The sequence below is a fragment of the Pseudophryne corroboree genome, chromosome 7 (genome assembly GCF_028390025.1).
Source record: "Pseudophryne corroboree isolate aPseCor3 chromosome 7, aPseCor3.hap2, whole genome shotgun sequence".
Lineage (NCBI taxonomy): Eukaryota > Metazoa > Chordata > Amphibia > Anura > Myobatrachidae > Pseudophryne > Pseudophryne corroboree.
This window is the reverse complement of record NC_086450.1, coordinates 30,109,851-30,123,200: the sequence shown is the minus strand read 5'-3', so window position 1 is coordinate 30,123,200 and position 13,350 is coordinate 30,109,851. Positions and strand designations below refer to the sequence as shown.

Below are 13,350 nucleotides of genomic sequence, written 5' to 3'. Positions count from 1 at the left end.
TCCCGGGTGGAGGTCGTGCCTGCTGAGGAAGTCTGCTTCCCAGTTTCCATTCCCGGAATGAAACACTGCTGACAGTGCTATCACATGATTTTCCGCCCAGCGAAAAGTCCTTGCAGTTTTTGCCATTGCCCTCCTGCTTCTTGTGTCGCCCTGTCTGTTTACGTGGGCGACTGCCGTGATGTTTTTCCCACTGGATAAATACCGGCTGACCCTGAAGCAGAGGTCTTGCTAAGCTTAGAGCATTATAAATTTACCCTTAGCTCCAGTATATTTATGTGGAGAAAAGTCTCCAGACTTGATCACACTCCCTGGAAATTTTTTCCCTGTGTGACTGCTCCCCAGCCTCTCGGGCTGGGCTCCGTGGTCACCAGCATCCAATCCTGAATGCCGAAACTGCGGCCCTCTAGAAGATGAGCACTCTATAACCACCACAGGAGAGACACCCTTGTCCTTGGATATAGGGTTATCCGCTGATGCATCTGAAGATGCGATCCGGGCCATTTGTCCAGCAGATCCCACTGAAAAGTTCTTGCGTGAAATCTGCCGAATGGAATTGCTTCGTAGGAAGCCACCATTTTTACCAGGACCCTTGTGCAATGATGCACTGTTTTTAGGAGGTTCCTGACTAACTCGGATAACTCCCTGGCTTTCTCTTCCGGGAGAAACACCTTTTTCTGGACTGTGTCCAGAATCATCCCTAGGCACAGCAGACGTGTCGTCGGATCAGCTGCGATTTTGGAATATTTAGAATCCACCCGTGCTGTTGTAGCAGTATCCGAGATAGTGCTACTCCGACCTCCAACTGTTCCCTGGACTATGCCCTTATCAGGAAATCGTCCAAGTAAGGGATACTTAAGACGCCTTTTCTTCGAAGAAGAATCATCATTTCGGCCATTACCTTGGTAAAGACCCGGGGTGCCGTGGACAATCCAAACGGCAGCGTCTGAAACTGATAGTGACAGTTCTGCACCACGAACCTGAGGTACCCTTAGTGAGAAGGGCAAATTTGGGACATAGAGGTAAGCATCCCTGATGTCCCGGGACACTATATAGTCCTCTTCTTCCTGGTTCGTTATCACTGCTCTGAGTGACTCCATCTTGATTTGAACCTTTGTAAGTGTTCAAAAAATTTTTTAGAATAAGTCTCACCTAGCCTTCTGGCTTCAGTACCACAATATAGTGTGGAATAATACCCCTTTTCTTGTAGTAGGAGGGGTAATTTAGTTATCACCTGCTGGGAATACAGCTTGTGAATTTTTTTCCATACTGCCTCCTTGTCGGAGGGAGACCTTGGTAAAGCAGACTTCAGGAGCCTGCGAAGGGGAAACGTCTCGACCTTCCAATCTGTACCCCTGGGATACTACTTGTAGGATCCAGGGGTCCTGTACGGTCTCAGCGCCATGCTGAGAACTTGTCAGAAGCGGTGGAACGCTTCTGTTCCTGGGAATGGGCTGCCTGCTGCAGTCTTCTTCCCTTTCCTCTATCCCTGGGCAGATATGATCTTATAGGGACGAGAGGACTGAGGCTGAAAAGACGGTGTCTTTTTCTGCAGAGATGTGACTTAGGGTAAAAAACGGTGGATTTTCCAGCAGTTGCCGTGGCCACCAGGTCCGATGGACCGACCCCAAATAACTCCTCTTCCTTTATACGGCAATACACCTTTGTGCCGTTTGGAATCTGCATCACCTGACCACTGTCGTGTCCATAACATCTTTTGGCAGTTATGGACATCGCATTTACTCATGATGCCAGAGTGCAAATATCCCTCTGTGCATCTCGCATATATAGAAATGCATCCTTTAAATGCTCTATAGTCAATAAAATACTGTCCCTGTCAAGGGTATCAATATTTTTAGTCAGGGAATCCGACCAAGCCACCCCAGCTCTGCACATCCAGGCTGAGGCGATCGCTGGTCGCAGTATAACACCAGTATGTGTGTATATACTTTTTATGATATTTTTCCAGCCTCCTGTCAGCTGGTCCTTGAGGACGGCCCTATCTATAGACGGTACCGCCACTTGTTTTGATAAGCGTGTGAGCGCCTTATCCACCTTAAGGGGTGTTTCCCAACGCGCCCTAACTTCTGGCGGGAAAGGGTATACCGCCCATAATTTTCTATCGGGGGGAACCCACGCATCATCACACACTTTATTTAATTTATCTGATTCAGGAAAAACTATGGTAGTTTTTTCACATCCCACATAATACCCTCTTTTGTGGTACTTGTAGTATCAGAAATATGTAACACCTCCTTCATTGCCTTTAACGTGTGGCCCTAATAAGGAATACGTTTGTTTATTCACCGTCGACACTGGGCAAAGTCGTCTCTGATTCCGTCACAACGGATGATTCACTTAGGGGCTGTTTTGGATTCAGGTCTGCAGAAAATAATTTTACCTGTGGAAAAAATAACCAAGGTGCAGTTAATGACTCAGGAATTGTTGCACAGTCAAACAATATCAGTTAACATGGCAATGCGAGTGATGGGATTGATGGTGTCAACATTCGACATGGTGGAATATGCGCAATTCCACTCAAGACCTTTGCAACATCTGATTCTAACCAGATGGAATGGAGTACATCAGACGATAAAGAAACAAAGGATGGTACTTCCAGTAAAGGTAAAAAGGTCATTAGCCTGGTGGCTACAGACATCCCATCTAGATAAGTGGAGACCCTTTTGGATATCAGATTGGGAGATCCTGACAACAGATGAAAATTATGGTTCCAGGGACAATGGACCAAAGAGGAAAGTTGCCTGCCAATAAATTTGTTGGAACTACGAGCCATATACATGGCACTGATTCAGGCAAAGGACATTCTGCAAGGAAAACCAGTCCAGATCCGATTGGACAATGCAACGGCAGTAGCGTACCTCAACCATCAGGGAGGAACTCACAGCCAAAGAGCAATGAAGGAGGTAAGTCACATACTAAAATGGGCAGAACTCCATCTTACAGCATTGTCCGCAGTGTTCGTTCCAGGAGTCCTAAACTGGGAAGCGGACTTTCTCAGTCGGCACACCATTCAAGAAACCGAATGGGCTCTACACCCGGAAATATTTTAGACGCTAGTAGACAAGTGGGGGTTGCCAGAGAGAGACGTCATGGCGTCCCATCTGAACCACAAAGTTCCTGCATACGGGTCAAGAACAAAAGACCGCGGAGCGATCCCGGTGGATGCACTGTCAGTGAAATGGGACTTTCATCTGGCTTATCTGTTTCCTCCAATCTCCCTGCTACCCAGGGTGGTGAGAAAAATAAAGCAAGCAAAGGGCGCCGTGACTCTAATAGCTCCGGCATGGCCCAGAAGGCATTGGTACATAGATCTGCAGAGGATGTTGTTGGATGTGCCAGTTCTGCTTCCTCAATGTCCAGATCTACTGATGCAGGGTCCTTGTTATCACAAGCATCTGGATCGGCTATCTTTGACGGCGTGGCTGTTGAAACCTCTTTCCTAAAATCAAGATGTTTTTCACAACAGGTAATTCAAACAATGCTTAGAGCAAGGAAACCCTCCTCTGCTTGTGTTTATCACCAAATATGGCAAGCCTGTATTCATTGGTGCAGTGAAAGAAGTATGGATCCAAAATCTTTCAGAGTATCCAGAATCTTAGATTTCCTTCAGGCAGGAATGGATAAGGGTTTGAAGGTGGCTTCCTTGAGAGTTCAAGTTTCAGCATTGACTGTATGGTTTCAAAAGAAAATTGCTACTTTACAGGATGTGCGTACTTTTTTCCAGGGAATGCTGCGCATTCAACCACCTGCAGTGCCGTGGGATTTAAGTCTGGTTCTCAAAGCCCTTCAAGGGGCTCCGTTTGAACCACTTAAAAAAAGTGGATCTTAAATGGTTAACAACTGAAGTACTCTTTCTACTGACTATGGCATCAGCTAGAAGAGTATCAGATTTAGGAGCACTATTGTGTAAGTCTCCTCTTATGAGTTTGTATCCAGATAAAGCAGTTCTCAGAACTAAGGGGGTAATTCCAAGTTGATCGCAGCCGGAATTTTTTTTAGCAGTTGGGCAAAACCATGTGCACTGCAGGGGAGGCTGATGTAACATGTGCAGAGAGAGTTAGATTATGGTGGGTTATTTTGTTTCTGTGCAGGGTAAAAGAATGCAGATTGAACTCACCACACCCAAATCTATCTCTCTCTGCACATGTTATATCTGCCCCCCCCTGCAGTGCACATGGTTTTGCCCAACTGCTAAAAAATTTCCTGCTGCGATCAACTTGGAATTACCCCCTAAGTCTGGTTATCTTCCAAAGGTGGTATCGAAGTTTCACCTTAATGAAGAAATTGTAGTCACGGCTTTTCAGGTATCGGGACTGTCTGCGGGAGAAGCGTCGCTGGACGTGGTCTGGGCATTAAAAATCTACATAGATCGCACCAGTGCCATCAGAAAGACAGATTCTCTCTTCATTCTCTACGAATTTCATAAGAGGGGATGGCCTGCTACTAAACAGACACTAGCAAGATGGCTTCGAATGACGATTTCAGAAGCATACTCTCGAGCTGATCTCCCTGTTCCGGCTAATGTCTCTGCTCACTCTACACGTAAGGTAGGTCCTTCATGGGCAGCACAACAGGGTGCTTCAGCAGAACAGATTTGTAAGGCAGCCACATGGTCTTCCATTAACACATTCATTAGACATTATGCCTTGGATACCTTTGCCTCTCATGACGCTGAATTCAGGCGAAAGGTTCTCCTGTCCAATCAGGAGCGTCCCCACCACTAAAAATTTGCTTTGGGAAATCCCAATGTTATCCTGTGGATAACCTGTGGACCCAGCCGGAGAAATATACGTTATGGTAAGAACTTACCGTTGATAACGGTATTTCTCCTATGTCCACAGGGATCCCACGCTGACGCACCTGATTTGAGAATCTTTATACTCACTAACCTCTTCCCTCTTGCATGGAAGGGTGTGCATGTGTGTTCTTCTCGCCTGAACAGGGTTCTACATAATACTCCTGCCTAAATGCTTTGGAAACAACTGATTAGACTGAGTCAGTGGGCGGGATTATATGGACGAGCCCGTCGCATCCTGGGAGGCCAGAAAGCTTGTGATCGTTTGGTGCCAATTCGCTGTCGCTCCAGCATATCCCAATGTTATCCTGTGGATACCTGTGGACATAGGAGAAATACCGTTATCAACGGTAAGTTCTTACCATAACGTATATTTCTTGCATTTTCTTTTCTAGATCCCTCTCTAGAGCTGTATCTTCTCATTCATAATCTGGACAGCCATATGTTAAGAGGGGACAAAAGCCAACAGATACTCGGGCAGCTGGCGTCTATCCCCAGTATCCACCTCATCGCGTCTATTGACCACATTAACGCTCCGCTAAGTAAGTGTGACGTTACACGGCTGGGTGCTGTCTGATATTAGAAGTTAGGATTAATGGTCTGTAATTATGTTTCCGTTTTAACCATTTTTTTGCAAATATAACCTAGAGTGTAACTACGCACAGTGACCTTCCTGACACTACATGAGGCAGCTGTGTTATTTACCAGGTTATCTCAGGTACGCAAGCCATAAACCGCACCAGCCTGTACCCTCCAACGCACCCCTACTGCCACCCTGTCACCCCAATCATCCTCACTGCCGGTGCCCCCAACAGAACTGGCACCTTCCGCTCTTCGCTGCATATTTTGGTTCCCGGAGTTTATAGCCCATGATACGCACATCTTATAATACACTGCTCTGTTGTTGCGTCCAGGGCTATGGTAGAAGTGATACTCTGCGTACCGTATTTCAGATGCTCTGCACACCGTGCTGTAATGCTGGGTGCATGTGAGCTGCAGTCACGGGGAGCAGAGAAAGGGCTGCTATTATTTATTATTATTATTATTATTATTATTATTACCAGTTATTTATATAGCGCACACATATTCCGCAGCGCTTTACAGAGAATATTTGGCCATTCACATCAGTCCCTGCCCCAGTGGAGCTTACACTCTATATTTCTTATCACATATACATGTACACATAGTCACACTAGGGTTAATTTTGTCAGAAGACAATTAACCTACCAGTATATTTTTGGATTGTGGGAGGAAACCGGAGTACACCGAGGAAACCCACGCAAGTACGGGGAGAATATACAAACTCCACACAGTTAGAGCCATGGTGGGAATAGAACCCATGACCTCAGTGCTGTGAGGCAGTAATGCTAACCATTACACCATGCTATTCTGTCAGGGTGGATGGCAGATAGGGAGGACAGGATGGGGCATCAGTGGGTGGGCATTTCTAAGTCATCCTGGGCACAGAGAGCTTTCTACCTCTCATATGTCTGATCATTCAACATGCTCTATGTTATGCCGTGTTGTAGAATGTATGATGCTTGCAGGGGTGCTCAACATGCGGCCCTCCATTTGTTGTGGAACTACTCATCCCAGCATGCCCTGCAACCGTTTTGCTGTTGGGGAATGATAAAACTGTGTCAGGGTACGCTGGGATGTGTAGTTCCACAGCAGCTGGAGGGCCGCACATTAAGCACCCCTGATACTTGTATAGATGGGTGCATAGTTGTCATTAATGAAACCTTGCTGTGTGATGAAGCACAGTGTAGGCCTTGATGCTGCCAGCTGAGAGAGGTTACATTCCTTCTCTCTCTCTCTCTCTCTCTCTCTCTCTCTCTCTCTCTCTCTCTCTCTCTCTCTCTCTCTCTCTCTCTCTGTATATGATGTTTGCAGTGTTCTATTAATTGTGGCTATTGTAATATTGGGTCTATCTATTCACCTATCACTGCTGCATTGAATGGACTTCTATGGTGAGTTTGTGCACTCCGCTACGACACTGTGTGATAGTATACAATTCTGGGACAGAGAGGGGCGGTTCCGGTGGTGCAGTCTGGGGACATGAGGAGCTTCCTGATTGGCTACCATGCCCTAGATTACATGTACGTCTTAGGGCAGGAGAAGCTTCCTGATTGGCTACCATGCCCTATATTACATGTAAGTCTGTGGACAGGAGAAGCTTCCTGATTGGCTACAATGTCTTGCATAACATCCGTAGGGCATCCAGCTGTCATTTTGTCACCAGATACACTGTTGTGCAATTTAATGATATGTACTGAAACCTAAAGAAGTTGTACGGGATCTTTGGACCCTTTAAATCTAACACTAAAAGGGACATTTACTAAGCAGTGATAAGAGTGGAGAAGTGATCCAGTGGAGAAGTGGTCCCATCAACCAATCAGCAGCTCTGTATCATTTTATAGTATGCAAATTATAGATGTTACTTCAGTGCTGATTGGTTGCCATGGGCAACTTGTCCACTGGCTCACTTCTCCACTCTTATCACTGCTTAGTAAATGTCCCCCTTTAGAGCTGAAGCTCCCATGACCCTTTGACTCCTAACTCATTTTTTAAACACAGCCTGTAACGTGGCAGGAGCTGGTTGGTAGTTTATCTCTCTCCACTATCACTCTCCAAGACTTAGTGAGAAGGGGAGTTACTGCTTGCCCTCTGAATAGCGGGTGTCGGTTGGACCCAATGGGTTGAAAAGAAAAAGGTGACCATGGGCAAGGCTTATTATATCTTGGAGAGAGATAAAGTACCGACCAATCAGCGCCTAACGGCTACAGTCGGTAAAATGACAGAAGTTGACTGGTACTTTCTCTCTCTCTCTCCACCTTATTGCCACTCCAAGCTTTGATAAATGTCTCCCAATGTATGTTTCTCTGACGTCCCAGTGGATGCTGGGGACTCCGTAAGAACCATGGGGAATAGACGGCTCCGCAGGAGACTGGGCACATCTAAAGAAAGCTTTAGGACTATCTGGTGTGCACTGGCTCATCCCCCTATGACCCTCCTCCAAGCCTCAGTTAGATTTCTGTGCCCGGCTGAGCTGGATGCACACTAGGGGCTCTCCTGAGCTCTTAGAAGAAAGTATAGTTTAGGTTTTTTATTTTCAGTGAGACCTGCTGGCAACAGGCTCACTGCAACGAGGGACTAAGGGGAGAAGAAGCGAACCTACCTAAGTGGTGGTAGCTTGGGCTTCTTAGGCTACTGGACACCATTAGCTCCAGAGGGATCGAACACAGGACCCGACCTCGTCGTCCGTTCCCGGAGCCGTGCCGCCGTCCCCCTTACAGAGCCAGAAACAAGAAGGTGGTCCGGAAAATCGGCGGCTGAAGACTTCTGTCTTCTCCAAGGTAGCGCACAGCACTGCAGCTGTGCGCCATTGCTCCTCATGCACACCACACACTGCGGTCACTGATGGGTGCAGGGGGGGGGGGGGGGGCGCCCTGAGCAGCAATAATAACACCTTGGCTGGCAAAACTAACACCATATATAACCCCAGGGGCTATATAGGTGTATATTAACCCCTGCCAGAAACGATAAAATAGCGGGAGAAAGCCCGCCGAAAAAGGGGCGGAGCCATCTCCCTCAGCACACTGGCGCCATTTTCCCTCACAGCTCTGCTGGAGGGATTGCTCCCTGGCTCTCCCCTGCAGTCCTGCACTACAGAAAAGGGTTAAAAAGAGAGGGGGGGCACAAATTAGGCGCAGTATAATATATATATGCAGCTATAAGGGAAAACACTCTCTATAGGTGATATCCCTGTGATATATAACGCTCTGGTGTGTGCTGGCATACTCTCCCTCTGTCTCCCCAAAGGGCTTTGTGGGGTCCTGTCCTCTGTCAGAGCATTCCCTGTGTGTGTGCTGTGTGTCGGTACTGCTGTGTCGACATGTATGATGAGGATAATGATGTGGAGGCGGAGCAAATGCCTGTGAATGGGATGTCACCCCCCTGCGGGGTCGACACCGGTGTGGATGGACTTATGGAAGGAATTACGTGACAGTGTCAACTCCTTACATAAAAGGTTTGACGACATAGGACAGCCGGCTGCTCTGCTTGTGCCTGTCCAAGCGTCTCGCATGTCATCAGGGGCTCTAAAACGCCCGCTACCTCAGATGGCAGACACAGATGTTGACACGGATACCGACTCCAGTGTCGACGACGATGAGACTAGTGTACCTTCCAATAGGGCCACCCGTTACATGATTGAGGCAATGAAAAATGTATTACACATTTCTGATAATACCCCAGATACCACAAAAAAGGGTATTATGTTGGTGACCGAAAACTACCAGTAGTTTTCCTGCATCTGAGAAATTGATATGAGGTGTGTGAGGAAGCGTGGACTTCCCCCGATAAGAAATTGATAATTTCTAAAGCAGCGTACCCTTTTCCGCCAGAGGATAGGTCACGTTGGGAAATAACCCCTAGGGTAGATAAAGCGGTTACACGCTTATTAAAAAAGGTGGCACTACCATCACGGATACGGCCGCCCTGAAGGACCTGCTGATAGAAAGCAGAAAACTACCCTTAAAGCTATATACACACACACGGGCATTATATTAAGACCTGCTATTGCCTCGGCATGGATGTGCAGTGCGGCAGCTGCGTGGTCAGATTCCCTGTCGGATAATATTTATACTATAGATAGGGACAATATTTTGCTGAAAACAGAGCATATAAAAGACGCTGTCTTATACATGCGTGATGCACAGAGGGATATTTGCCGACTGGCATCACTAATAAGCGCTATGTAAAACCATTGCCGCCAGACGGGGGTTATGGACTCGGCAATGGTCGGGCGATGCCGATTTTAAAACGGCACATGGAAGTTTGCCCTAGAAGGGGGTGGAACTGTTTGGGGATGGTCTTTCAGACCTCGTTTCCACAGCTACGGCTGGGAAATTTAAAACTTTTGCCACAAGCTACCCCACAGCAAAAGTAAGCACTGTATTATCAGGTACAGTCCCTTCGGCCCCAGAAAAGTAGAGAGCTAGAGGCTCATCTTTTCTGCCAAGAGGAAAAGGTAGAGGGAAAAAGCTGCAGCACACAGCTAGTTCCCGGGAGCAGAAGTCCTCCCCTGCGTCCGGTAAGTCCACAGCATGACGCTGGGGCTGCTCAGGCGGACCCAAGTACGGTGGGGGCCCGTCTCAGAAATTTCAGCGCACAGTGGGCTCTCTCACAAGTGGATCCCTGAGTTCTTCAAACAGTATCTCAGAGGTACAGGCTGGAATTCGAGACGTCTCCCCCCCGCAATTTACTAAAATCTGCCTTACCGGCAACTCCCTCTGCCAGGGAGGCAGTGTTGGTGGCTATCCAAAAAACTGTATTCACAGCAAGTGATTATCAAGGTACCCCTCCTTCAACAGGAAAAGGGTTACTTTTCCACAATGTTTGTGCTACCGAAACCGGACGGTTCGGTGAGACCCATCTTAAATATAAAAAATCATTGAACACATATAACAAAAGATTCAAGTGCAAGATGGAATCGCTCAGGGCGATTATTGCGAACCTGGACGAGGGGGATTACAGGGTCTCTCTGGACATCAAGGATACTTACCTGCATGTCCCCATTTACCCTCCTCACCAGGAGTACCTCAAGGTTGTGGTACAGGACTGTCTCTATCAGTTCCAGACGCTGCCGTTTGGATTATCCACGGCACCGAGGGTCTTTACCAGGGTAATGACCGAAATGATGATACTCCTTCGCAAGAAGGGAGTTTTAATTATCCCGTACTTGGACGTTCTCCTGATAAAGGCGAGGTCCAAGGAACAGTTGGTAAGGGGGTAGCACTTTCTCGGGAAGTGCTGCAACAGCAGGACTGGATTCTCAATTCCAAAGTCACAGCTGGTCCCGACGACACGTCTTCTGTTCCTGGGAATGATTCTGGAAACAGACCAGAAAAAAGTGTTTCTTCCAATGGAAAAAGCCGAGGAGTTGTCATCTCTAGTCAGAAACCTCCTAAGACCGGGACAGGTGTCGGTACATCAATGCACACGAGTCCTGGGAAAAAATGGTAGCTTCGTACGAAGCAATTCCATTCGGAAAGTTCCACGCAAGGATTTTCCAGTGGGACCTGTTGGACAAATGGTCCGGGTCCCATCTCCAGATACAGCAGCGGATAACCCGGTCGGCAAGAACCAGGGTGTCGCTGCGGTGGTGGCTGCAGAGGGCTCATCTACTAGAGGGCCGCAGATTCGGAATACAGGACTGGGTCCTGGTGACCACGGATGCCAGCCTTTGGGGCTGGGGTGCAGTCACACAGGGAATAAAATTCCAAGGACTATGGTCCAAACAGGAGTTTTCACTTAACATAAATTTTCTGGAGATAAGAGCCATTTACAAGGCCCTAAGCAAAACAAGGCCCCTGCTTCACCAGCCGTACTGTTCCAATCAGACAACATCACGGCGCTCGCCCATGTAAACAGGCAGGGCGGCACAAGAAGCAGGAGGGCAATGGCAGAAGCCACAAGGATTCCCCGTTGGGCGGAAAATCATGTGGTAGCACTGGCAGCAGTGTTCATTCCGGGAGTGGACAACTGGGAAGCAGACTTCCTCAGCAGACTCCACCCGGGAGAATAGGGACTTCATCCAGAAGTCTTCCAAATGCTAGTAAACCGTTGGGAAAGACCACAGGTGGACATGATGGCGTCCCGCCTCGATAAAAAAGATATTGCGCCAGGTCAAGGGAACCTCAGGCGATCGCTGTGGACGCTCTAGTGACACCGCGGGTGTACCAGTCGGTTTATGTGTTCCCTCCTCTCCCTCTCATACCCAAGGTACTGAGGATAATAAGAAAAAGAGGAGTAAGAACTATACTCATTGTTTCGGATTGGCCAAGAAGGGCTTGGTACCCGGAACTTCAAGAGATGATCTCAGAGGACCCATGGCCTCTGCCACTCAGACAGGATCTGCTGCAGCAGGGGCCCTGTCTGTTCAAAGACTTACCGCGGCTGCGTTGACGGCATGGCGGTTGAACACCGGATCCTGAGTGAAAAAGGCATTCCGGAGGTAGTTATTCTTATCCTGATCAAAGCCAGGAAGGATGTCAGCCTGAAGTTCAGACGTTGTAAGGGAGTGCTGCATATTCAGCCCCTTTTCTTTGTGCCCCAGTGGCACCTTGGGATCTCAATGTGGTTTTGGAGTTCCTGGAATCACATTGGTTTGAGCCACTTAAAACCGTGGATTGAAATCTCACATGAAAAGTGGTCATGTGTTGGCTCTGGCTTCGGCCAGGCATGTGTCAGAATTGCCGGCTTTGTCATAAAAAAGCCCTTACCTGACTTTCCATATGGATAGAGCAGAGTTGAGGACTCGTCCTCACTTTCTCCCGAAGGTGGTATCAGGTTTTCACTTGTACCAACCTATTATTGGTGCCTGCGGCTACTAGGGACCTGGAGGATTCCAAGTTACTGGACGTAGTCAGGACCCTGAAAAATTATATTTCCAGGACGGCTGGAGTCAGAAAAACTGACTCACTGTTTATCCTAGATGCACCCAACAAGCTGGGTGCTCCTGCTTCTAAGCAGACTATAGCGCGCTGGATTTGTAGCACTATTCAGCTTGCGCATTCTGCGGTGGGACTACCGCACCCTAAATCTCTAAAAGCCCATTCCACGAGGAAGGTGGGCTCATCTTGGGCGGCTGCCCGAGGGGTCTCGGCTTTACGACTTGGCCGAGCTGCTACTTGGTCAGGGGAAAACACGTTTGCAAAATTTTATAAATTTGATACCCTGGCTGAGGAGGACCTGGAGTTCTCTCATTCGGTGCTGCAGAGTCATCCGCACTCTCCCGCCCGTTTGGGAGCTTTGGTATAATCCCCATGGTCCTTACGGAGTCCCCAGCATCCACTAGGACGTCAGAGAAAATAAGATTTTACTCACCGGTAAATCTATTTCTCGTAGTCCGTAGTGGATGCTGGGCGCCCATCCCAAGTGCGGATTGTCTGCAATACTTGTAAATAGTTATTGTTACAAAAATCGGGTTGTTATTGCGAACCATCTATTCAGAGGTTCCATTGTTATCATACTGTTAACCGGGGTTCCTATCACGAGTTATATGGTGTGATTGGTGTGGATGGTATGAGTCTTACCCGGGATTCAAAATCCTTCCTTATTGTGTCAGCTCTTCCGGGCACAGTGTCCTAACTGAGGCTTGGAGGAGGGTCATAGGGGGAGGAGCCAGGGCACACCAGATAGTCCTAAAGCTTTCTTTAGATGTGCCCAGTCTCCTGCGGAGCCGTCTATTCCCCATGGTCCTTACGGAGTCCCCAGCATCCACTACGGACTACGAGAAATAGATTTACCGGTGAGTAAAATCTTATTTTCTCAAACAGCCACTAGGGGACACTGGGATACCCTTAAGACACTGGAGTACAGGGAGCTGGGCACTTCATATCTATAAAGAAGTAAACAGGCTCCTCCCCCACGATCCCCCATCATCCCTCAGTTTTAGTTTTGTGCAGAGGGAGCCGGTACATGCCGGCTGAGCTCCAGCTTCAAATTTTTTCATTTACTTTATTTTACTTTTA

General features: G+C 47.9%; 1 protein-coding gene across 1 annotated transcript in view; it reads left to right on the top strand.

The window, feature by feature from the left end:
• The window catches only part of ORC2 (origin recognition complex subunit 2), a 112,438-nt gene that overhangs the window by 74,844 nt on the left and 24,244 nt on the right, over positions 1-13,350 (top strand). Inside the window, exon 13 of the mRNA XM_063932855.1 lies at positions 5,209-5,355. Coding sequence (XP_063788925.1) covers positions 5,209-5,355 — 147 coding nt within the window. The remainder of the gene's footprint in view (positions 1-5,208; positions 5,356-13,350) is intronic.